General features: G+C 66.8%; 1 protein-coding gene across 4 annotated transcripts; it reads right to left on the reverse strand.

The window, feature by feature from the left end:
• Positions 1 to 33: 33 nt before the first annotated feature.
• On the reverse strand, positions 34 to 22,268 carry SPTB (spectrin beta, erythrocytic). Of its 4 annotated transcripts, XM_068944371.1 has the most exons (36): positions 22,099 to 22,235; positions 19,178 to 19,375; positions 18,724 to 18,875; positions 18,291 to 18,464; positions 18,083 to 18,174; positions 17,867 to 17,947; positions 17,560 to 17,675; positions 16,965 to 17,077; positions 16,668 to 16,855; positions 16,413 to 16,530; positions 15,918 to 16,076; positions 15,517 to 15,819; positions 14,849 to 14,999; positions 13,892 to 14,762; positions 13,657 to 13,794; positions 12,554 to 13,310; positions 12,029 to 12,231; positions 11,847 to 11,937; positions 11,481 to 11,627; positions 10,992 to 11,255; positions 10,005 to 10,220; positions 9,635 to 9,724; positions 8,982 to 9,260; positions 8,611 to 8,741; positions 7,819 to 8,023; positions 7,316 to 7,690; positions 6,933 to 7,177; positions 6,710 to 6,848; positions 6,225 to 6,309; positions 5,893 to 6,089; positions 5,559 to 5,668; positions 4,830 to 4,905; positions 2,108 to 2,313; positions 1,841 to 2,014; positions 1,693 to 1,735; positions 34 to 649 (listed from the first exon to the last, which is right to left on the reverse strand). In XM_068944371.1, exons 2-36 carry the CDS (start codon positions 19,323 to 19,325, stop codon positions 482 to 484), a joined length of 7,005 nt encoding a protein of 2,334 aa, XP_068800472.1. In that variant the 5' UTR covers positions 19,326 to 19,375; positions 22,099 to 22,235; the 3' UTR covers positions 34 to 481. The 4 variants fall into 4 exon arrangements, with proteins under 4 accessions (XP_068800472.1, XP_068800473.1, XP_068800474.1 ...); XM_068944372.1 differs by lacking the exons at positions 34 to 649; positions 1,693 to 1,735; positions 1,841 to 2,014; positions 2,108 to 2,313; positions 4,830 to 4,905 and adding an exon at positions 2,353 to 4,767 and having other exon boundaries at positions 22,099 to 22,268; XM_068944373.1 differs by lacking the exons at positions 34 to 649; positions 1,693 to 1,735; positions 1,841 to 2,014; positions 2,108 to 2,313; positions 4,830 to 4,905 and adding an exon at positions 2,353 to 4,767 and having other exon boundaries at positions 21,904 to 22,102.
• Between the last annotated feature and the right edge of the window lie 1,918 nt (positions 22,269 to 24,186).

The raw sequence follows: 24,186 nt of genomic DNA on the forward strand, positions 1-24,186 counted from the left end.
GGCGTGCGGTGCGCGCTGGTGAGGGGTTGGTTGGGGAGGGGAGGGGGGCGCCCGCCGGCCAAATCTCTTTGGTTGGTGCCCCGGGGAGCGCCGGCGGCAGGGTGCCACCTCCCTCCCTCCGCCGGCTTACGGCTCGGAGCGGGGAGTAGGGGGGTGGCGAGCCGGGCGCCTGCCGCGTGCGGGAGTTGGGGGGGGAGGTGCACCCAGAGGTGCACCTAAATGCATCCCTGCACCCACACCTGCTTTTGCACCCATACCCGTGTTGCACGTACCCCGGGGGGAGGGTACATATACACACGTGTAAGCGAAGGGTGCACACGCACGCATCCCAGCACCCCGCCGTGCCCAGCTCAGCCCTGGGTGCCCCCGCACCTAACAGGCACCCGCAGCCTGCGCACGGTCAGGGGGGCACAAGGGTTGGTGGGGGGGGGTGCTGCGCGCCCCGCTGGCGTGGGGCCGGGGTGGGGGGGGGAGGCCGTGGCTACTTTTTCTTGGGGAAGAAGCTGAACCGTTTCTCTTTGTCCTTCTTAGCCAGGCCGGGATCCACGGCGGTGATGAGGGGCAGGGGCAGGCTCTGGGCTTTCGTCTTGATGCTTTGGGATTCGATTATTGCTGTGCTGAGACCCTGCAGCCACGTGTGCATCTCCTCCTGGGGGGGGGGGGCCCAGGGCCGGGGTCAGAGGCGGCTGGGCCCGGCCTGGGCGCCACTGGCCACCCCGCGCCCCACCTTGGCACCACCAGCTGCCCCACATCCCTTCTGCCACTGCTCGTTGCCCTACGTCTACTTAGGCTCCCCCTGGGCACCGCTAGCCACCCCATGTCCACCAGGGCACTGCTGGCCACCCCTTGCCCCCTCGAGGCACCACCAACTGCCGTATGTCCCTGTGGGCACCACCAGCTGCCCCATGGCTCCCTGGGCACCACTGGCCACCCCATGTCCTCCTGGGCACTGCTGGCCACCTTGTATCCCCTTGGGCACCACCAGCTGCCCCACAGCTCCCTGGGCACCATTGGCCACCCCATGTCCTCCTGGGCACTGCTGGCCACCTTGTATCCCCTTGGGCACCACCAGCTGCCCCATGGCTCCCTGGGCACCACTGGCCACCCCGTGTCCTCCTGGGCACTGCTGGCCACCTTGTATCCCCTTGGGCACCACCAGCTGCCCCACACTCCCTGGGCACCATTGGCCACCCCATGTCCTCCTGGGCACTGCTGACCACCTTGTATCCCCCTGGGCACCACCAGCTGCCCCATGTCCTCCTGGGCACTGCTGGCCACCTTGTATCCCCCTGGGCACCACCAGCTGCCCCACAGCTCCATGGGCACCATTGGCCACCCCATGTCCTCCTGGGCACTGCTGACCACCTTGTATCCCCTTGGGCACCACCAGCTGCCCCACAGCTCCATGGGCACCATTGGCCACCCCATGTCCTCCTGGGCACTGCTGGCCACCTTGTATCCCCCTGGGCACCACCAGCTGCCCCACACTCCCTGGGCACCATTGGCCACCCCATGTCCTCCTGGGCACTGCTGGCCACCCTTTGTCCCGCTGGCCTCTACTAGCTACCTGATGTCCCCTTGGGCACCGCTGGCCCTTCCCATCCTCCTGGACACATCCAGCCCACCCATCTCCCCCTGGACCCTACTGGTCATCCCACATCACCACCCCAGGCAGCACTTGCTGCCCCTCACCTCATCCTTGCCGTGGAAAAGCCACTCGCTGCCATTGCTGAGCCTGGGGGCAGAGCAGAGGTCCCGGTGAGGCACCTGACCACGCCACGCCGCCCATCCCCTCTGCTCCGGGCCTCAGGCCTGCCCGCGGCAGGGTGGGGGTCTTTACCTCAGTTTGAAGACGTGCTTCTTCTTCTTGTAGCCGGCGACCACCTCGCAGAGGGCGTTGCGCAGTGCGAAGGGCTCCTCGCCGTGGTAGGGCACCCCCAGCGCCCGGCTCTTGGCGTCCTTGTAGAAGGCGAGCTCGCCACCCCGCAGCACGCAATACAGGGTGCTCCACGACCTGCGCCGCGACAGCCCCCGCGTCACCGCCGGCGGGCGGGCACCGGGGGGGGACGCGGCCGGGGCGAGAGGGGGGAAACGGGGCCAGGCCCACCTGTTGGAAGCCCTTTTGGTGGCCGCCTCGAGGTCGTGCTTGCGGCCCAGGTAGCCCTCGAGCTGGACGCTGCAGGAGCGCTCCAGCTGGGCGGGTAGGGTGGTGGGCTCCTCCAGCTCGCCCCGCGGCGCCCGCGGGCCCGGCACTGCCGGCTCCTCTTCCTCCTCCTCCTCCTCCTCCTCCTCCGTCACCTCCCTCTGCGCTGGCTGCCGCAAAGGGACACGCGTGTTACACGGGGAGGACGGGACGCAAGACAGCATTGCCTTGTCCCCCGGCCCCAGGTGGGGTGAGGGCCACCGTAGGGTGCCCAAGGCCGGTCGTTGAGCCGTGGCCACCTATCCACACTGCTCCGGCCACCAGGAAAAGGCACGTCCCAGCACCCCGTCCCCTCCTGCCCGCGTTGTGGTCCGGTCTCGTGATGAGGGTGCCGTGGGCCAGAGGAAGGACTGGACCCCTCCAGCCACCTTCACCAGCCATCCTGGAGGGAGCTGGATGGTGCTGCGAGCAGGTGCTCGGCTCCCAGCCCGGCCTCGGCGCTGGCGTCCCAGCCCCGCGCAGAGACCGGCACCTCCAGCTCCATGAGGGCCCCATGGCGTGGGGGCTCCACCAGGAGTTTGGCACCCAGGGGGCTGGGTGCTGCACCCCTTGGCGTAGGGACCCGTGGATGTGGGGCGAGGGGAAGTGGGAGGCAAGCGGGGCAGATAGCCCGCAGAGCTGCCTGGTTTGGCCGGCATCGGCAAGCCAGCCCCCGGGGCGGGGGGTGGTTTTGGGAGTAGAAATTATGCCAGAAGGAGGAATCAGAAAGGGGAAAACCGGCGAGGGACGTCATCTCTCATCTGGGGCACAAGCAGACCCAGCACCTTGGCTGAATGGGGATGGGTGCTGAGGCAAAAACGACCCCGGAGCTGGAGCTGGGCCACGTTCCCCCCAGGGACCCAGCTGGGCATCCCAGTCCTGGCCCCTGGATCCTGACCGCAGCCAGCTGAGGCCCTGGGAGGAGAGGTTGGGTAGAGGGAGGACATGGTTTGGGCAGTGTCTACGGTGTCCAGTGGCTGTTGCAGTTGGACGGCTAAGATGCCCATCTGAGGGTGGGTGCCTGGCACCCTCTTCTTCGCCCATGCCTGGAGACACTGTGGGGTCCCAGGAGGGTCCCAGCCCCTCCAAGGCTTTGGGCATGGCTCCAAGTCTTGTCCATCCTCCTGGGCATCTGCCAGGCCGCAGCCGTTGTAGGCAGCTACAGGCCGGAGAGCACAACCAGCAGTTGCGTGGTGCACGTTGCGGAGAGGGAGAGGAGGAGGGCTCCTGTCCCAGAGCCGGCAGAGCGGGGTCCCATCCCCAAGCAGGCAAAGGAGGCAGCAGGGGATCCTGTCCCCGAGCAGCTAGAAGGTGACCGTGTCCCCAAGCAGGCAGAGCAGGCAGGAAGGGATCCTGTCCCCAAGCGGCCAGAAGACACCCATGTCCCCGAGCAGGCAGAGCAAGCAGAGGAGGATCCCGTGCCTGAGCAGGCAGAGCAGACAAGAGGAGCAGAGAAGGCGGTGGCAAGCGTAAGGCGGGTGGCACAGGGTGTGACGATGCCCCCAGGGACATGTGCCCAGGAGCTGGCGTGGTCACGGGCAGCTGGGAGCACCATCGTTGCACCATGCCTGTGGGCAGCTCGGCCTAGCGTTCCCTCCAGGCCAGGGCAGAGCCAGCCCTGCTCCCAGGCTGGGTGCTTCAGAAAGCTGGGCGTCACTTGGCGAGGGGACTGGGCACAGCGCGGTGTCCTTGCAGCCTGGGCACGCAGGTCCTGGAGCTTTTTCCTGGGGCGTCTGCTGCCCCTGGGGCCTCACCATCAGCAGATAATGGATGGAGTGCAGTGTGGCTGCCATCTGCCCTCCATGGGGCAGATAGGTCCGGCTCTTCCGTCGTCCCCAGGACATCCCACTGTCTCTGGGTACCGTTTCGCCAGGTCCGGCATGCAGCACTTTGCAGGGCAGCTCACGGCCTCCTGGCTGCTGCCGTGATCCTGGAGAGGTGCCGGGCACGCGTGCACCAGCCTCCACCAGCTCGCCCGAGCCTCATCCCAGGGAGCAGAGCCCGGGCAAGGAGGCATCGAGCTGCCCCTGTTTGCTCGCAGTGCAACGCTTCCTGCCCGCAACGCAAATGAGTGCCTCCGGCGGTCTCTTCCCTGTTGCCGGAGGGACCTCCAGGTCTGCCCACCACCGGCGGCAGGGACAGCCGGGCCCCCTGCCCTGCCGACAGCAGCATCCGAACTCCTCAGCTGCCAGGTTTGCAGCCCCGTAGGGCTTGTGTAGGCTGATGCCGCGCACGAACACGTCCCCGCCTGACCCAGCATGCTCCAGGAAGGCCATCGGGCAAAACATGCAAGGCACATTGCTTCCACTCCAGCAGCCCAAAGCCTGGGGACAGCCATGTGGGGACGAGTCGGGGTGAAAGGGAAGGTTTGGCCTGCGTGCCTGGTGGCCACCTGGCATTTTGGGGTTACTCCAACAATTTATTCAACTCAACTCAAGGAACAACTCAAGGGCGCAACATGCAGTTCACATCCCCTTTCCCGGCAGAGGCAGCACGGGGAAAGGCGGGAGAGCAAACACAGAGCAGAGACTAGGGAGCCATCAGCATGCCATGGATGGGTTCACGGGGAGCGATCTGCAAAGAGCCTGTGGAAAACGGGGAGACATTTTGTTGCTGGGGAAGGAGAAAGCTAAAATCAAGAACTGACCGGTTCAGGTCCGTCAGTGGCAGGCGGACTGGCATCCTGAACTATTAAGCCCTTCTTCTTCTCTTCCTCCTCGGACCTGTGGCACAGAAGCAGCCTCTTCAGCAAGATGGTTGCATGCAGCATCCCTGCTTGGGTGCAGGAGCGGCGGCGGGACCATTTCGGAGGGGTGTTTTGTGCCTCGCGCTTCGCAGAGCATCCCCTAATGGCCCAGCCCTGCCAGCCTTGAGGCAAATCCCACGATCCCACCGGAGAAATGCAGCCACCCCTAGGCTGGAGCGTGACGGGTGTTTGATATCCCGCAGCAGAACGGCCGCGAGCACCGCAGAGGAGCTCAGGCCAAGGATGGGCAACAGGGGCCAGGGACTAGATCACGACCAGGTTTGGGGAATATCCGTTGCTTTCTTTTCCTTTGGAGAAATAAAAGCCCTCGAAAGATGGTGCTGAAGCAAGCAAGGATTGTGGATGGGTCTTTGGTTCTCCTGCTTCGCTTGCATCAATTTACCTATTGAGTGATCTTGCGTGGAAAGAGTAAATCGCTAAAAACCCTTCACGTTTCACTTGAGGGAAGAAAAAAACGTTGAAAACGATGCCCACCTTCAGCCTTCACGTGTTCGCTGGGACCTCTGGGCTGCTCCAGGGACTAACCCCTGCCAGAGATGCCGCGGCCTCACCAGCCATTTGGGGATGCCGGCTGGCCCCCGTGCCAAGGACCGCGAAGGCGCTTCTTACCCTGCTTCCAGCTCAGCATCCAGATCCAAGTCGTAGTCGGGAGCTGTGGTCCGCGTCACCTTGCCCTGCACCGGCTCCTCTTGCAGCTTCCGCTTGCCCAGGAGCTCGAGCTGCCAGGGAAGAGGGAGAAGGGGTTAGGAGCCAGGCCAGGGCATAGTCAGGAGAGGGGCTGGCCATGACCACGGGAAGGGGCTGGATGGGATGGGGAAAGTGAGGCAGGACAGATGCCAACATCCCACTCTCAGAGCGATCTGGAGCTGGCTGGGCCCATTCGTGGTGGGGCTGAGCTGCCTGGGGCACCCAGGGAGGACGCTGGAGACTGGGTCTTCCTCACCGTCGTCAGCTTCCTCAGGGCAGCGAAACGCTCCTCCCAGGTAGCCGTGGACTTCTCAAAGGCCTCGTGCCTCTTCAGCAGTTTCTCCACGCTGTCCACTGTGTGCCCGTAATCGCCGCTGGCCAAGTAGGGTTCCTGCGCGATGAGCCAGGCCTCGGCCACCGAGGCGTCCCTGGAGAACTGGCACACCTCCAGCACTGCGGGGAGGACGAGGGCCGGCTCAGCCCTGCGGCACGGACCCCCGCCGCCCCTTGGGGAGCCGACCCACGTGCCAGCGCCTGGCGGCATCCCCCTCGCCGCCCACCCAACTGCGGCCCCCTCCGCGCACTCACGCAGCCGCAGCCAGTCCCAGCGTCTGTCCCACGTCTCCACCATGGCCCTCCTCTTCTCCACCACCTCCACCAGCTTCGCCTTGATCTGCAAGGGGAGAGGGTGCCACCGTTGCGGGACAGCTTCCAGCGGGCACCTCGCTCCGGCCCTGCGCCAGGCCAAGGCAGGCGGCCTCGGGGCTCAGCGGGTCAGGAAACAGGGGATCCCCCAGGCAGTTGGCTCTGAGCCTCTGGTCCTGTCTCCCAGCAAAACCCTCTGTGGCCAGGCCGGACGCTGGGCAGCCAAGGAGCCACAGGAAGGTCGGTCGGGCCGACACGCAGCCCTGGTGCCCTGTGGGTGCCCCACAGACCCTTGGCGTCCATTCCCATGACCCCACGTGGACCTGCAGAGGAGCCCCCGGATGGGGCAATCCTCTCCCGGGGCCGTGCTTGCCCCTGGCATCCCAGCACTGGGCGTGGAGGCTGCCCCGAGCCGCAGCCACCCTCACCTCGGGCGCCTCGTGGTGCTTGCGCTGCAGCAGCTTCTTGCCCAAGTCGATGCAAGTGGTGAAGCTCTTGTCACGTGTGTCGATCTCTGCCTTGATGCCCTGGTGGTACTTCATGAGCAGCTCCACGGATGAGACGTCCCTAGGGAAGGAGAGGTGCCCATGTCAACACCAGACACTGCCAGGCAGGGCCCCGGAGCTGGATGCCCGCTGCGAGCGGCATTACCTGGGCTTCTCCTGCGTCTCAATCTGCCGGACAACGCTCTCCATCCAGGAGAGGAGGTCCCGCACCATGCTAAAGAAGCGGAACTTCTCGGCCGTGTCCAGGAGCTGGGCGCGCCGCCCGCTGCACGCCTCCAGCAGTGCTCGCAGGGCCCTCACCACCTCCTGCTCTTTCTGCTGGATGCTGTCAGCCTTCTCCCCAGCGTACGCCGTCTGCAGCCGGGCCGCCACCTCCCGAAACTGCTGCACCTGCCCCGCAGAGATGGAGAGCGTCAGGGGGCTGCCTGGAGTTCGGGGAGCCCTCCAGAGCATCCCGTCCTCCCCGCATCCCGCTTGCCTGGGGTCCCCTCTTTACCATCCCAGCCACAGAGCCTGCCTCAGCTTTACCTGCGCCTCCAGCAGCTGGATGTCCCGCTCGAAGGCGGTGTGCATGCGGTGGAAAGCCTTGGCCGTGCTGGTGTCACAGCCCAAGTCCTGGGGCAGCTCCTTCTGCTTGTCTGCGATGAGGGCGAGGATCTCGGCAGCATCGTAGAAGTACTTGTGCAGGTCGTGGGAGGCGGTGAGAAGCTGCCTGCGCGTGTCGATGAGCTCCAGCAGGTCAGCCCAGCTCTCGTTCAGCCCGTCCTTCCACTCGGCCATAGTGGCAGCCTCTGCGTGCCCCGCGTCGATGAGGTCTTCAATGGTCAGGTTCACCCGGTCCACGCGCTCCTGCCCCACGCTGCCCGTCTCCCACGCAAACTCCCGAAACTTCTCCCGCAGCAGCTGGTGGGGGGAGAGAGACCCACCTGTCACCCGAGGGTGCGTGCTGGCCCCTGGCGTGACACCATGCCCTGCATCTCCCGCCCGGGCTCCTGCTGCACGCCAGCCCTGGGAGCTGTTGGTAGGCTCACTGTGGCATGGTCGAAGTCCTGCCCCATCTCCTGGGAGGAGGCCACCACGTCACGCTCGGCGATCCACTGCTCCAGGTCCTCCACCTCGCGCTTCAGCTGGAAGAGGTGGCACATGTTCTCCAGCCTCCGCCGGCGTTCCTCGGCCGCCTCCTTCAGCCTCGCGTAGTGTTTGTCCACTTGGCCCTGCAGCCGGATGATCTGCTCCCTGCACGGCCCCAGGCACACAGACACCCCAGTTCTCACCCGGCACGGCCCCGGGCCACCCGCGGTGCCCGCTCCTTGCCGGGGGAGCTGCCCAGTGGGCCCCCACCCCACCACGAGAAAAGTGCACTAAATGGATTTGTTTTCCCCAAAATGCAAAGCTGTCGCTGATGCTGGGGACTGGCCCACGGGCTGGGACACCTGGCCATCAACGAAACGTTTCCCAGTAGAGAAGCCACTTCCCACAGTTCAGTCCCCAGCCAGGTCCAGCAACCTGCCTATGGATCATTTACTGGGCATTCAACGCAGCAAATGGGATTTCTGGCAAGAAAACCCACCAAAGCTAAGTTCTGGGCTGCCAGCAATGAGCAACTCGCATCCCCGCCTACACCCCCAGGCCGGCATCTCAGAGCCCAGGGTGACCAGCAGAGCCACGGTCTAGTGGTGCCACCAGCCCGACCAAGGCACCATGGCACCAAACAGCACCAGAGCTTCAGCAGCGCCTAAACCTCACCTAACCGTAAAGCTGCCAAGGTGCTGAGGGCACGGGGACAGCCCCAAGCCGGGAGACACGTGTTGGGTGGCACCTACCCCTCGGGGTGGCCGGCGGAGAGCAGCTGCTGAGCCCTCCCCGCCAACTCCTTGATGTTTTGGCCGTAGTCGTCGATGGATCGCTGCTGCCGGACGTGTCTCTTCAGCATCACCAAGCCGCTCTCTTCGTCCTGCGTCAGGGCAGACGCAACCGCCCGTCAGCACGCGGCGTGCCCGCGGGACAGGGCCTGGGATCCAGCCCCAGTGCCCACCCAGCGGGCACATCCTGCCTCCATCCTGAGCAATCGCGAGCTCGGTCCCTGCCAGTGGCACACCATGGCATGGCATGGCATAGGATGGCATGCCACGGCACAAAGGACCCCCCCCCAGAGGCCCTGGGCCATTAAACCGGCCGTGGCGCTGCCTCTTACGTTGGGCTTCTCCTCTGCTACCATGTAGAGCTCCTGCTCGCTGATCCAGGCCTCAGCCTCGCCGGCGTCCAGGTAGTACTGCTGGGCCTCGTTGGCCTCGTGCAGGCGCCGGAGGCGGTCGCTGGTCTCTGTTTGCAAGGCGTCCCACTGCCCCCGCAGCTCCCGCACCTGCGCCTCCAGCTCCGGGCATTCCCCGCCGGCCTCCGCCACCACGGCGTCGCCCCGGCTCAGCACCTCGGCCACGCGCGGGGCACGGCCCGCCAGCTCCTTCTGCAGGGTCTGCCGAGAAGGTGTCGCGGGTAGGGGGCTGCCCCCACGCACAGCCCCCGTGTCCCTGAGCGCTCGCCCGGCCACAGTGCCCAGCCGGCACGGGGCTCTCTGCAGCCCCCCAACACCCACGTGGGATGGATGTCCCTCAGGGGACGTCACTGGGTGATGGGTCGGGCGCCTGTGAGCCGGCAGGGCAGTGAGCGGGCTGGGCTGGGTGGGCTCGAGACACGGGGACAGCTGCACAGCACAGCCTACAGCCGGGCCCCCAACACCTTCGACGAAGGCAAAGGGGCCACGGCGGAGGCCCGGCTACGGTTACCGAGTCCGGTCCCGGTGCCCGCTGCCCCATCGCAGCGGGCGATGCCCGCTCTGCCCAGACTCACCTGGTTCTTCTTCATGAGGCGCTGCACGGTTTGGAGGTCGGTGCCGTGGTCCGTGGATCTCGCCCGCGGCAGCCTCTCCTGCACCCAGAGCTGCGGGCGACAGCACCCCACCGAGGGCTCGTCGGCACGGGCGCGAGGCGCTGCTGCGGCCCCTTCCCCGCGGCGCTGGCCAGAACACCCTCGGGGCTCCCCACGCCGGGTGCTGCAGGCACAGGGTCTCTACCAGGCTCCCCGTGGGGCTCGTAGAGCGGAGGGGTGCAAGGCTGGGGGTGGGCCGGGAGCTAGCGCAGGTGGGACGCCGGGCAGCGATGCTGGCGGGAGAGGCATGGCGGTACGCAAAGAAAGAGCCCTGGCGCATGAGGGAGCTCACCGTCTCATCCTCCAGGTCCCGCCTGAGCTGGTACGTGGCCTTGAACGACTCCAGCTCCTTCCTCCTCCTCTCCAGGGGCTCCAGCAGGTTGAGGAATCGCTGCTGGAGTTTCTGCTCCTGGCTGTCTGCTTCCGGTGCGGCCCCTCCAAGCGGGGCGCCCTGCGACACCAGCTCCTCCATCTCCTCCTTCCGCGCTCCCACTTGCTCCTCCAGTCTCTGCAAGAGAAGAGTGGTGTGGGCCAAACCCTGCCAGGAAAGGGGACTTACCCCCTCCGGTTCCCAGAGTCGGGCTGAGCGTGCAGGGCAGGGATGCGGGTGCCAGGGGAGCAGAGGCACGCCGAGCTGCTGGCAGTCCCTAGCAGGCCTGCCCAAATGATGTCCAGGCCCTCCACACCAGCGGACCCCGGCGGGACCGTCTTGGACTCAGCCCTGGCCTCGTTTGGGGATGCTCCTAGTGATTCAAACCCGCCATCCCAAACCGGACTTGTGGCGGTGAGGTGACCCTGCTAGGTAGCTTGCACCTATTAATTGAAGGAAGCCCCCAAGGCAATACCCTTTTTTGAAGGAGCAGGAGGAATAGCCCCGTTTGGCCTCCACGAGAGCCTTTGACTCGAGGCGCTGGCAAATATGACAGCAATTCGCCAGGCATTATGCAGCACTGAACGAGGCACCTTGCCTGCCCTGGGGACGTGGCTGAAGAGCATCCCTCCAAGCCGCATCTGCAGTTTCACTCCTTTTCCCACGGTTTTGCCAGGAGAGCTTTCCCACGGAGCGACCACAAAGGGCCTGGGTCCTTAAACACCAATGCCCAGGGACCCCAGGGTGCTAGCGCAGAGAGGTGCTGACACCCCAAGCCCACCTGGCCTGCAGGATGCTTGGTGCCCCAGGCGCAGACGGTTCTCTGCCTGCTGCAAGGGGTTACAGGAGCGGGCAAGCCAGGGGATAGAGGTCTGGGTCCCTCCAACCTTGAGGTGCCATCCCACCCACCGTCAGCCTCTTCAGCAGCAGGTTGGTGCTGGTGAGGTCCTTGGCCTGCTCGGTGGCACGCAGCTCGTCCTCCATCTTGCCAAGCCAGCGGTCCAGGTCGCCATAGCTCTGGGCGTACAGCTCCGAGCGGTTGGCCTCGAAGAGCTGCCGGGCTTTCTCCTCGGTGGCGGCCCGCAGTTGGTCCCACAGCGCGTGCAGCTCGCTCAGGCGCTGAGACACCAGCGCCCCGTACTGCAGCTTCCGGCCTGCCAGCTCCTTCCCTTCCTGCCGGCACACGCGGAAGTTGGCATCTCCACTGAGCACCGGGGCCCCTGGCACCAGTGCGCCAAACCCAGGGACGTCTCTGCTCCAGGATGGGGCTTCCCCACCCGGCACTTGGAAGGCTGCCACCTCATCCTGGAGCATCCCCGGTGGCTGTTCCCTGCCTTGGCGAGGGCAGCACAGCTTCCGGCCCTGCTGAAGCCGGATGCCACCACCCCCGGGACTTACCGTGTCGATCTTCTCCAGCCAGCCCTGGTGGGCAGCCAGCTCCGCCATGAATGCCTGGTGCTTCAGCCACTTGCTATGGAGGCTCCGGGCTGCGCCATAGGTCTTGTCCTGTGCTGTCAGCATCTTTTCATTGATCCACAGGGTGAGCTGGGAGCAGGACAGGATGGGCATCACGGTTGGGTCCCCCCTCCCGGTGCCAGGCCAGGCACCGCAGAGCCCACTGACCCTGGTGCGTGGGGCCTCCCAGGGCTCCTCAACTGAGACCCAGCCCTGACGGGCCAGCATCAGCCCAAGGGACACAGGTAGGACGTGGTCCTTCAGACCCCTAGGCTCCACTGTGCCCACCCGTGCCCGCTGCTTCCCTACCTCCTGGCAGTTTTGAAGGAAAGTCTGCAACTCGTGGTTGTCCTGCAGCAAACCTGCCACCTCCTGCGCCTTGGCCACGTTCGTCCTGTGCCTGGGCGGGACAGAGAAGGGCAGCATCTGCCTGCGCTGCCCCAGGACGGTCTGTGCTGACCCCTCGCCCCTCACCGTGGGGTCGGACTCACCTTTCCTGTAAGCTCTGACACTTCTCGGTGATCTTCTCCGAGAAGATGTTGCCATCAGCCACCAGCTTGGTGCCGCTTGCCACCGTGCTGGGGATCTTCTCTTCACTGCTCTCCATGCTGGTGCGGAAGTCCTCGAACTTGCGCAAGGCAGCGGCTGAGCCCTCCACTGTGGTGGGCAGCTCGAGGTGAGCCAGCGTGTACTCCTGCAAGGCGGAGGGGCTCAGGGCTGGGGCAGGCTGCATGCCACGCAGCCCCTGGTGTCATCACGGACACCCTCGTCAGGGTGCCACCAGCCCTTGTCCGCTGCAGAGCCCGTTGGGGCGGTGTGCTGCGCCCCCGTGTGGCCTCCCCAGTATGGGCTCAGGAGAGCCTTGCCTAACGAGATCCAGGTCTTCTCCAGGATTTGGGGACCCCCTGCACTTGGGATGCCTCCACCCGTGACAGATGACACGCATGGGCAGTACCAGTGAGAGCCATGTCCGGCCAGGACAGATGTCCCGTGTGCACCGAGGCGCCTGCACCTACCTGGTTGCTGAGGAGGACCTCAGCCTGCTTGGCGTCACGGAGAAACTCCTGGAAGCCGAGGCACTGGGTGAGGAAGCGGTGCCGCGTGTCCCACATCTTGCGCAGGGCGCCCCAGCCCGTGTCCATGCCCTCCAGGCGCTGCCGGAGCTGCTCGTACTCGGGGTCCTCCTGGCCCTGCGTCACCCGCTCGCCCGTCTCCTTCACGTTGCTGTAGGCGGCCTCGTGCTGCTCAATGTCCTCCTGCGTGGCCACGTGCTGCCGGAGGAGCTGCTCGGCTTCGCCCAGCGACGCTGGCACCTCGTCCGAGGCGACAGCTTTCTGCGCCCCGAAGAGCCAGGCCTGGAAGTCGTCGAGGTCTTGCAGAAAGCGTTGCAACTTGCCGGCTTCACCCAGCGTGGCCGCCTGGCTCTGCAGGGCGCCCTGCAGCTCGTCCCAAGCGGCCGCCGCGGCCCCCAGGCGCTGCTGGACGTCTGCTGCCAGGTCGGGGTGATCCTCGGCCAGGCGCTGGGCTTGGGAGCGCAGGGTGCCCAGGCGGCTCTCGACAGCAGCCAGCTCACGCTCGATGCCGTACAGCTTGCGCTGGATTGCCAACACGCCGGCCAGGTCCCGGCCCATGTCCTGCGTGGACTCCACCACGTGGGTCTTGCTCAGGATCCACTTGCGGGTCTCCTCGCAGTCCACGCAGTAGTTGATCAGGCTCAGCGCTGAGTCCACGGCTTTCCGCCGCTGTGCTACCATCTTCTGAAACCTGTCCCATCTGCACGGCACAGGGAGTCAGGGCCACCCTGCCCGGGCCCTACTCTGGCTTGGCCAGCTGCTGAGCCTGGTGGTGGCCATATGAGGACACACGCGCCGCGATACGGGGGACACGGACATGGGGATGGCGCTGTGTCTCGCTGCATGGCTAGTGCCCCAGCTCAAGTACAGAGTACGGGGCACAAGGGTACCCCGCAGCGTGGGCACCCAGGGACGCGAGAGCGAAGAAACGATGCCCAAGGGTTCAAACCCATTTGCCAACATCCCCCGGACTCCCGGCACGGTGCCTAAATGCAGCGGAAGCTGCCGAAACGGTTCAATCCCCTCCGTCCTCGTGGGGCACGTACCTGGTGTTGAGCTGCTCCTGACACTGCCGGATGTGGGGGCTGCGCGGGTGCCCACTCTCTATCAGGCCCTCAGCTGCCCGGTTGATGCCGTCGATTTGGGAGGCCAGGCTGCTCATCTCCTGCCCCAGGCTGTCAAACCTGCCAAGTGCAAGGGCTGAGAATGGGCCCCACCTCGAGACACAGGTACCAGTCCCGGAGGTGGCAGGTGCCCATCCTCCTCCCATGGAGCCTATACCTGTGCTGGACCACATCCAGGTCCTCCAGCGTGTTGGGGATCTCCATCTGCTCCAGCCACGTCTCCTTTGCGCCCATCCAGAGCTGGCAAGCATCGATCTCGCTGATGATGGTGTAAAGGTCCAGGCTGTCCTGCAGCTTCCGGCGCCGCAGCTCGGCCAGGCTCACCACCTCGCTGTAGAGCGCCCGCAGGGCTGTCAGCCGGCTCTGGGCCTCGGGGCCGGCGCGCAGCTCAGGGGGGAAGTCCTCGGCTTGCTGGCCCAAGCTGCTGAGAAGCTGCTCAGCACCGGCCACCTCCTCCAGCAGCTCCTGGTGCTTCTTCACCAATGCCCGGGTGGAGGATTCGTCGTGGCCCAGCTCCTCGCTGCCCACCAGCCGCCGGGCGTCCTGCAGCCAAGTCTTCAGCTCGTCCGCGTCCACCTGGAACTGGAAGAAGCTCTCGGCGTCCCGCAGGCTCCTCTGGCGGAAAGCAGCTAGCTCCTGCAGCTGGGCCCAGAGCCCCTGCACCTCCGCCATGCGGCCCCGCAGCCGGGCCGCCTCGGTGTGCCCTGTGGCCACCAGGCGCTCGCCCACCGCCAGCGCCTGCTCCAGCTGGGCGCCCCGGCCCCGCAGCTCGGCCTCGAAAGCTGCGTGTTTGCGCTGCAGGAGGAGGACGCCGGTGAGGTCCTTGCCATAGTCCAGGGAGGAGTAGATCTGCTCCTTCTCCTTGATCCAGCCCTCTGCCTCATCCAGCTCCCAAAAGCATTTCCACAGGCACTTGGATTGCTCCAGGCGAGCCTTCCTCTGGGCCGCCAGTGCCTGCAGCTCCCGCTGGCACATCTCCAGGTGGCTCACGCGGTCCCGGATGACTTTAGGGTCACAGGGCCGGTACCCTGGCAGGGCAGAGCGTGGGCAGGAGTGAGCACGGCACCCCGTCTCCCGCGCTGCCTGGCTGCCCCAGAGGCAATGGCACACCTACCGTCAGCATCAGCGAAGCGGAGGGCCGCGCCGCTCACGGCCCGCACCTTCTCCGCCTGCATGGCCATGTCGCCCTCCAGCAGCCGGTGCTTCTGCAGCAGGTCTTCCACCTCCAGCAGGTGCTTCCCAAACTCAGGTGACACCAGCTGTGCCTGCGGGAGAGCACGAGCCGTCACAGCTCTGCCAGGGCAGTGGGGACGTCCCAACACTGAGCCACGAGGACTCTCCGGAGGAGTGCCGGACACCCCTGCAGGCACCCAGCCTGGGCGCTGCTGCCAGCCATACACCCTAACGCTGCTTCTCCAGCTGCCTCCATGCCCCCAGACCGCATCTGTTGTAGCCTGATGTCTTGAGCTTTTCCAGCACCAGAATAATAGGGGCTCCCAGGTGCTGAGGACTGTTCTCTCTGAGAGCTAAATGCCCCTCCACGCACTGCTGTTTCCCAGGACACGAAGATCCTATGATCTCCCCTTCCACCTCCTTGGCAGGGTCTCATCAATGAGCCGGCCGGTGGCGCTAAGGCACCCAATCTGCAGTGGCATTAACCCAGGGAAGTGGGTGCTGCTGAACGCCGGGCATCAACATGGAGGGACCGCGAGAAACCAAACGCTTGATGCGCTGGTGCAGCTCGCAAGGCTGGCAGACCCCACAGCACAACCTGCCGCTCACCTTGATCTCATCCATCCAGTCGATGCTGTGCAGCATCTCCTGGAAGAGGTGCTGCAGGGTGAGGTTCATCTCGAGGCGCTGGCGCCGGGCGCGCAGCAGCTCCAGGAGGTATTCCCAGAGCCGCAAGATGTTGTCCTTGCGGCTGTTGATGCGCTTGATGTCGTGGTAGTTCTCCGCCTCCAGCTCCTTCGCCACCGCCTCGATGGCCTGCACGCGCTCCTTGTAGGCGGCCGTGTCCGTCTCGATGGCCTCGTGTTTCTTCTTGGCCGCCTCCACTGCTGGCAGGTCTTGGCCAAAATTGTCCTGCCCAGAGAAAAGTCTTTGGTGATGCCCGCTCTGGGTGTGTGCCAGAGGGGTACCTGAGCTGGGCCGGGATCCCCGACCGCCCACGTCCTCCTCACCTGTGCCACCAGGCGCTGGTTCTCGCTCAGCCAGGCCTCCCGCATGGCCGCCTTGCGGTCAAAGCGCCGCGCCAGCTGCTCCAGCTTCTCCTGCCGGATGAGCTCGTTGCGCAGCGCTAGCTCCCGCTCGTGCTCTGCTTTCTCCAGCTGCTCCCAGGCCTGGGCAAACACAGAGCGAACCCAGTCCCACACCTCCCCTGCAAGGCTTCCCAGCGACGTTACGCTCTGCTAGCAAACCGGAACGTGCCCAGTGACGGGGGGAGCGTCGCTGCGCCAGCAGGCGGGGCTGGGAGCCTGGCACCTCCAAGGGTGCAACAAATGCCCCGTCCTGCCCCAGAATGGACCTTCCTGCCCCAGCATGACCAGGGGAGAAAAAGCCCTAGGGGGGCTGAGGGAAGAAGTTGCCCCTAAGTTATGGGGTGCCCTTTGGAGATACTGGGGATCCCTGGCACCAGGAACAGCCAGGCTGGCGTGCACCATGGGGAGGCCACGTACCCTGTTGATGTCGGAGACCAGCCTGCCCTCATGCGGAGAGTACACGCGCTGGTTGTTGGCCCGCATCCGCGACTGGATGGTGAAGAGTAGCACCTCCAGGTTGCCCTTCTCCTGAAACCTGCCCCAGAGAGAGCTCAGCCCCAGGGCACCCGTGGGTGCCATGCCACTTGGCCATGGGCACAGCACCAGCCCCGCTCCTGGGGCTTCCTCCCCGTGGGGCACGGCAGTGCTGCCAGAGGGGCTCAGGGCACTCACTTGGGGGGTTTCTCCACGGTGCGGTAGGTGCTGAAGGCTTGGAGCTGGTGCTGCACCCCAGTGAGGGAGTTGGCAAAGCTGCGGCTGTTGAGGGAGGCGATGGTCTGCTCGATCCAGGTGAGCAGGTCGGAGGCCAGCCCGCTGTAGCCCTCAATCATCCGCTCCGTCTCCTTGGCGTGCTCAATCACCTGCAGCGGGGGTTGGCAGTGAGCGCCCTGTAGGCTCCCCCCATGCCTGGGCACTCGGGCCATGCCCCAGCAACTTCTCCTCCACGATGGTCCCAACGCCGTCCCCTACCTTGCCCAGACGTCTCCCTTCCACCTCCAGCACCTTCATCTTGGAGAAGTAGTGGTAGAAGGCCACCACGTAGGTGATTATGGACTTCTCATCAGGGTTCTCCGTGAATACGTCTGCCCGGCACAAGAAAGAGGGTTCAGCCCCATGCACCCACCCCGTCCCAGCCTGTGCAGCACCCTGAGATGCATCAGCACCATCCTGGGCTGCTACCCCAGCCCAGGTAGCAATGGGCCTGCGTGGCCTCATGAGGTCCCCCCTCACGCTGGCTCCCAGTCAGGCCTCCTTCTCCACAGCTATTCATGGGTGAAGCCTCAAGGTTTTTAAGGAAGGCACTGGTGGGAACAGCAGCTTGAGTCTCCCAGTGCTGCTCTGGGACTTTCTTCATTCCCAAAATATCAGCCCCAGGATGATATGTTTCACTGCAACAGCCTCCCAGGCAGCCAAAATCCCACACTTCTTGCCCTCCGTGGGGCCCAGGCACGTCCCAACGTGGAATGGTGGCAGCAGCAGGGGTGGCAGCAGCCACCTTTACCCTGGGAGTGCCCCCGCCAGCCCAGGCCCCTGCACTGGCCCCAGCTCAGCCCCGCAGCCTTACCTTCAGGGTCGAGGAGCGGGGTGATGCCCAGGTGCCTCTCTGCCACGCTGAACGCGTGCTCCAGGTTGTGTCGGGCGTTGGATTTGGTCAAGTTGTGGAAGTCAACCAGCTCGGGCCTGGGGACGAAGGTGCAGGACGGTGGTGACGCAGCTGGCGAGGGGACGGCGCTCCCGCAGGATCCCCCCTGTAGCACCCAGCACCTCCTGCCACCACTTCCCCAGGCTGCCCTGGCATCTCCTGGCGATGGTGGCAGCACGGTGGCCGGGGAGAAGGCAGCCTTGCAGGCTGGCTGCCTGGCCCCACTTACCTGTGCCTGTGAATGAGGGCGTTGAACGCCAGCCCGTCCTTCCAGCTCGAGGTGAAGTTGGTGACGTTCACGTGGGGGTACCTGGCGGAGGGACAGGCATCACCCCGTGCCACAGCCAGACAGCTTCACGGTGCCCTTCCAGACCCCATCTCCCTCCTTTGGGCATCCCCAAACCCCACCAGCTGGTCCAGATGCGGTCGGGGTCCCACCACCTACCCCGCCGTCTTCATCTGGCACCAGAGCAGCAGCGCGTCCCTGGCGGAGCGCGTCTCCCGGCCCTCCTGCGTGTGCACGATGATGTCCTGGATCTGAGGAGGCAGAAGGACATCCCTGGGGTTGGGGGGGGGCTCCATGGGCAACGGCTCCCTTTGGGGAAGGGGTGGCCCCTGCAGCAGTGCTGGCAGGCAAACCGGCACGGCCCCACCTGGAAGCGCAGGATGATGGTCCAGATGAGGCCGAGGACAAGGCGGTGGTTGCCGTCCACAATGTCGTGGGAGCCCATGTTCTCCAGGTGCACCCGCTGCTCCTTCAAGAACTGCAGCGCCTTGTCCACGTTCTCCAGGCAGTGGATCCGCATCCGGCCCTTGGTGGGCTTGGGCTAGGGGACGGCAGCACTCAGCACTCGCCCTGGCCCAGCCCTGCAGCACCCTTCCCTCGCTAGCGAGGTGTCACCATCCCTGCCCATTGGCTGCCTGTGACACCCCACAGGAGCAGGGGCCACCCCTTGGGCACTACCATGTCCCCAAACCGTCCTAACCCCAATACCCACACTGGGAGCCCTGGAGCCAGGGTTGCATGGCACAGCACAGCCCGGCCCAGCTCTGGCCCCCGGGTCCCCAGCTGGAGGGGAGTCATACCAGGAGCTCTCCCGAAAGCACCTCCAGCAGTTTAATGAGCACCCGTCCGTCTCGGAGGTCCATGTAGAGGTCAGAGATGCGGCACGTCACACGAGCCAAGTGGGAGTTCACCCACTTGGTGAAGGTTTTCTTCTGCACGGCCTCCCGCTCATCTGCAACGAGATCAGGCACAGTGGCATCTGGCGGTGGGGACATACCTCAGCCCCACCGCATCGGGGGCGGAAGGAACTCAGGGGACCCAGGAGAGCAGAAGGGACCCGGGAGGATGGAGAGGACCCGGGAGGATGGAGGGGACCCAAGGGGATGGAGGGGACCCAAGGGGATGGAGGGCACACAGAAGGGTCAACAGGACCCAGAAAACCAGGGGTAGGATCTGGCGTGGGGCAAGGCTGAGCCCCCGGGCGCGTTCCTGGGGGAACGAGGCGGCAGCCCCGGGGTCCGCCGAGCCCCAGACCTGCCAGGGCTTTGATGCGGGAACGCTCAAAGAGCCGGGCCGAGCTGTTGTCGTTGTCGAGCTCATCGTCGGAGGCGTCCCAGCGGACGTTGATGCGACTGTACTGCTGCTGGATCTCCAGGTGGTCGTAGTCATTCTCCGAGGTCATGTTCCCGGCGGCCCCCGGCCGGGTGTCCTTCAGCTATCGGCAACGGGCCCCTGCCGGGACAGCAGGCGGGAGCTGAGCCCTCCCGGCGGGAGGGATGGGCCTCGTCCCCTCCTCGTACCTCGGCCCCGTCCCCGCCGAGACCCGGGCAGGTGCCCTCGCCATGACTCAGGATTTGCTGCTAAGACCCACCGCTTAATCCGCTCGGAGGGATTTAGCGCGGTGCCCGGCCGCGGCTCCCACCCAGGTATCTCGGGGCACCTGGACCGCGCGCCGACCCTCCGGCCGAACCGTGCCCGTCCCTGACGGGGGCCGAGGGGCCCTGCTCCAGCCCCCCCGCTAGACAGCGAGGGGCCGGCTGCTGCCCCGAGGGCCGCTGGCGACCGAGGAGCGGGGCCGTCAGTCCTTTCCCGCCGAGCATCCCCCGGGGACCCCCCCCGCTGCTTCGCCGCCGGGCGGCAGCTGCCGAAGGGGGAGCGGCGGCGGGGCCGCCCACGGGGACGGGAGGGATATAGATAGGCTGGTATCTAAAAACGCCGGCGCGCAGCTGTTTGGCGCGGGGAGGTGGCGGCGGACCCCTTGGCGCGCAGCCTCCGCGCCCGACCCTCCAGCTCCCGGAGGCCGGGGAGCTATCGGACGCGGCCGGCGCGGGGCCAGGTGGTGGCGGAGGGAGGGGGGAGAGAGGGGTGAGCGACCCAGGCGAGATGGGAGCCTGCGGGAACACTCGCCCGGGGGTCTCCAAGGATGGGGACCGGTGGCTGCCCACGGTGGGGGGGGGGGGAAGTTTGGGGCCGAGCCTCGCTCCGAGCCCCCGAGGCTGCCAGTTTTCCAGGGAGGTTGAAGCACGCGTACTCGTGGCAGGGCTTTTATCGGGCGCCGGCAGGGCTGGGCTGGGTCCTCTCTCGACACCCTAATCTGCAGGGTGCAGGCAGGCCCTCGGCTCGGGGACCGGCCTCGTGGGCCCCCCCCCCCGGTCGGCCGGCTCTGCTTTCCGGAGGCGAGAAAAAGCGAGACCCTTTCCTCTCTCCGGAGGCGAGACCGCCGGGCGCTGCCCGCCAAAGCCCGCACTGAGTTGCGTCCGGTCTCTGCAGCACCGCCGCGGGGCTTCCCGCGCCCGACTCCGCCGCAGCGGCGGGGCCGCGTGCGCCGAGCGGCCTCCCGGGAGGGGGTCGCTTTGAACGGAGTCACCGCCGGGGCTCAGCTCGAGCGGCGTGGAACGAGCGGGTGCTCTCCAACCCTCCTCCGTCACCCGGGCCCCCTTCGAAACAGCAGCGTCCGACAGAGGGGAAAAGCCACCGGCTGAAAGGAGGCGGGCGAGGGCCGCTCCGGCCGCGCGGGGCAGGAGTCCAGGCTGCGCCGCGGCGAGGACGAGCAGATGGTGCTGCTCGGCGCGGAGCCCGCGGCACGGCGAGAGTCGCCGCCGGGAGGGTCTGGGCGGGGGGGGGGGGATGCCCCGGTGGCATCTGCGCGGTGGCATCAAGCTGGGGACGGTCCCCCCCCCCCGGCCTCCTCCCACCTTGCTCCCGGGGGAGGGCGGCCAAGGGGACGCGTCTCCGGACGCCGCCTGCCTTCCCCAGGGCCCCGAGCGGATGCCGGACGGGCCGGCGATGCGAGACCGTCCTGTGTCACCTAATCCGCGAGCGCGCATAGCTCCGACATACACACGTGCTGACACTCCGCATACGTTTTCGGCTAAAAATAGGCCTCCCTGGCGTAAAGCGCAGGCTAGTCTCCGCTCCCTTCTTAGGACCTTCCCCCTGCTCCGGCATGCACCAGCTCAATTACTCCCAAACCGTTAGCCGGGGCCTTCAAAACGGCAAGATCAACCTCCAAACGGTCCTTGGGGAGGGTCGCATGGCCCCACGCGCGAGGGGTCTTCACGGGGTCTCCCAACCCGCGCTCGCCGTCTTTACAAGGTCGCGTCGGCGGCAACCTCCCCCCCCCCCGACTCCGGTGATGGGGGGGGGGAGAGCCGGGAAATCAGGGCCTCTCACTCGCAGGGCCGGGCTGGGGAGGTAGGTGCACCAGGCGGGTGCCCCGCGCGCCCGGCGGCTTATTGCAGCGCGTGAGCTCCTCGGGTAGGAAACCCCTCGGGGAATCGATAAGGCGCCCCGGGGAGCCCCCGCCGGCTCGGCCTTTCCCCCCCCCCCCATGCAAGGAGGAAGGAGACGGCTCGGAGGCAGCCGCCCCGCGCCGCCCCACACCGAGGCTTTTCAGCCCCCCGTCTGCGTCACGCGGACGACGCTCGGGCACGCGGCCGCCCCGAAGTCTCCGGGGTTGGCAAAAGCGGAGCCCCGGCAGCGAGGGGCTGGCGCTTCGGGGCACAGCTCGGCCTCAGCCTCTGCCCCGCGGGGAGCCCCCCACCCCCGGGAAGGGGGGCAAAGGGGGGGCCGGGGCTAGGCGGGGACGCCCGGTATGCCCTCCGTCCCTCGCCGGGGTCGGGATGAGGGCACCCACCGTGGCGGGGAGAAGCGCCTGTGTCGCCCACCTCGGTGCAAACCCGGCGGCAGCAGCCCGAGCGTCCCCCCCAGGGACCCCGCAGGGAGTGAGCAGGGTGGGTGGGGGGGAAGGAGGCACCCACCTCTGGGGGGGGGGGGCACCCACCGCAAGCCTGACGCCGAAGCAAAGTTTGCTCCGCCGTTGTCACCGGGAAGGCGCCGCCACCGCGGAGGGAGGGAACGGGGCCGGGGGGGGGGGGGGGGACAGCGCGGAGCCCCCTCCGGGGCTGTTGCCCGCTGCTCGGCGCCGCACCGAGCCCGCTGGCGGCAGCACTCACCTGCGCGGAGCGGCGGCGGCGGCGGCGGCGGGCCGGGGGCCGGAGCGGGGCGCGGGGAGCGGAGCCGCCCTGCGCTGCGATATAAATAACATTATCTGGGCGCGCAGGGACATTCCTGCCGGGGGCCAGCGGCGCTGCCCGGCCCAGATAGATAGCCCCGCTTCCCACCCCCCCCCAACCCCTCACAACCCCCCCCGCCCCGCTCCCCCCGCCGCCTCCTCCCCCGGGGAGGGACGGGCGGAGGCGGGCGGGGACGGGCCGCCCGCCCCGCAATGCAGCACAGCGGCCCCCCCCGGCCGCCGCCGCCGCCGCCTGGGCACGGAGGGGCGCCCCGGCCGTGCGCGGGCTCGGCAGCGGCTGCGATGCGCGGGCCCGGGGCGGGGGCTGCAGCCCGGCACCCCCCGGGAGCACCGCGCCGGGCTGCTCCGCTGCCAGCCCCGGGAGCTCCCCGAGCGGCCCCGCTTGTCCCCGGCTAGCCCTGACTGCTCCTCAGCTAGCCCCGGGGAGCTCCTCGAGCAGCTCCACTTGCCCCCAGCTAGCCCTGGGACCTCCTCAACTGGCCCTGCTTGCCCCCAGCTAGCCCTGACTGCTCCTCAGCTAGCCCTGGGGAGCTCCTTGACCGGCTCCACTTGCCCCCAGCCTGCCCCAGGAGCTCTCCGACTGGCCCCACTTGCCCCCAGCTAGCCCTGACTGCTCCTCAGCTAGCCCCGGGGACCTCCTCGAGCAGCTCCACTTGCCCCCGGCTAGCCCTGGGACCTCCCCAACTGGCCCTGCTTGTCCCTGGCTAGCCCTGACTGCTCCTCAGCTAGCCCTGGGGAGCTCCTTGACCAGCTCCACTTGCCCCCAGCTAGCCCCAGGAGCTCTCCGACTGGCCCCACTTGCCCCCAGCTAGCCCTGGGACCTCCCCAACTGGCCCCACTTGCCCCCAGCTAGCCCTGACTGCTCCTCAGCTAGCCCCGGGGAGCTCCTCGAGCAGCTCCACTTGCCCCCAGCTAGCCCTGGGACCTCCTCAACTGGCCCTGCTTGCCCCCAGCTAGCCCTGACTGCTCCTCAGCTAGCCCCGGGGAGCTCCTTGACCAGCTCCACTTGCCCCCAGCTAGCCCCAGGAGCTCTCCGACTGGCCCCACTTGTCCCCAGCTAGCCCTGACTGCTCCTCAGCTAGCCCTGGGGACCTCCTCGAGCAGCTCCACTTGCCCCCAGCTAGCCCTGGGACCTCCTCAACTGGCCCTGCTTGCCCCCAGCTAGCCCTGACTGCTCCTCAGCTAGCCCTGGGGAGCTCCTTGACCGGCTCCACTTGCCCCCAGCCTGCCCCAGGAGCTCTCCGACTGGCCCCACTTGCCCCCAGCTAGCCCTGACTGCTCCTCAGCTAGCCCCGGGGAGCTCCTTGACCAGCTCCACTTGCCCCCAGCTAGCCCTGGGACCTCCCCAACTGGCCCCGGTTGCCCCCAGCTAGCCCTGACTGCTCCTCAGCTAGCCCTGGGGAGCTCCTTGACCAGCTCCACTTGCCCCCAGCTAGCCCCAGGAGCTCTCCGACTGGCCCCACTTGCCCCCAGCTAGCCCTGGGACCTCCCCAACTGGCCCCACTTGCCCCCAGCTAGCCCTGACTGCTCCTCAGCTAGCCCCGGGGAGCTCCTTGACCAGCTCCACTTGCCCCCAGCTAGCCCTGGGACCTCCTCAACTGGCCCCACTTGCCCCCAGCTAGCCCTGACTGCTCCTCAGCTAGCCCCAGGGAGCTCCCCAACCAGGCCCACTTGCCCCCAACTGGCCCTGACTGCTTCTCAGCCAGCTCTGACTGCTCCCCAACTGGCCCTGGTTGCCCCCAGCTAGCCCCGGGAGCTCTCCAGCTAGCCCTGGAAGCTCCCCAACTAGCCACACATATGCTTCAGCTAGCCCTGGGTGCCCGTAGCTGGCCCCAGGTCCTACCAGCCTGCCCCAACTATACCTCCACTAGCCCTACGCGCATCGCAGCCCGGATGGTCCTAGCTAGCCTAGGCGACCCCCCACCGTCAGTCTCGGCTGCTCCCCAGTTAGCCCCAGCCATGTCCTCAGCTAGGCCCAGGTAGTGCCAGAACTACCTGGGAGCTCCCC

Source organism: Struthio camelus, chromosome 5, assembly GCF_040807025.1.
Source record: "Struthio camelus isolate bStrCam1 chromosome 5, bStrCam1.hap1, whole genome shotgun sequence".
Lineage (NCBI taxonomy): Eukaryota > Metazoa > Chordata > Aves > Struthioniformes > Struthionidae > Struthio > Struthio camelus.

What these genes read in the sequence shown, in the direction of transcription:
- SPTB (XM_068944371.1), bottom strand. Translation starts at nt 19,325, where the DNA reads ATGACCTCGGAGAATGACTACGACCACCTGGAGATCCAGCAGCAGTAC. An exon ending in ACCAGCGCCTGGTGGCACAG is followed by an intron (nt 15,820 to 15,917) that starts GTGAGGAGGACG and finishes TTCTCTGGGCAG; the next exon opens with GACAATTTTGGCCAAGACCT. An exon ending in TCCAGCTGCTGGAGGCGCAG is followed by an intron (nt 7,178 to 7,315) that starts GTAAAGCTGAGG and finishes TCTGCGGGGCAG; the next exon opens with GTGCAGCAGTTTCGGGAGGT.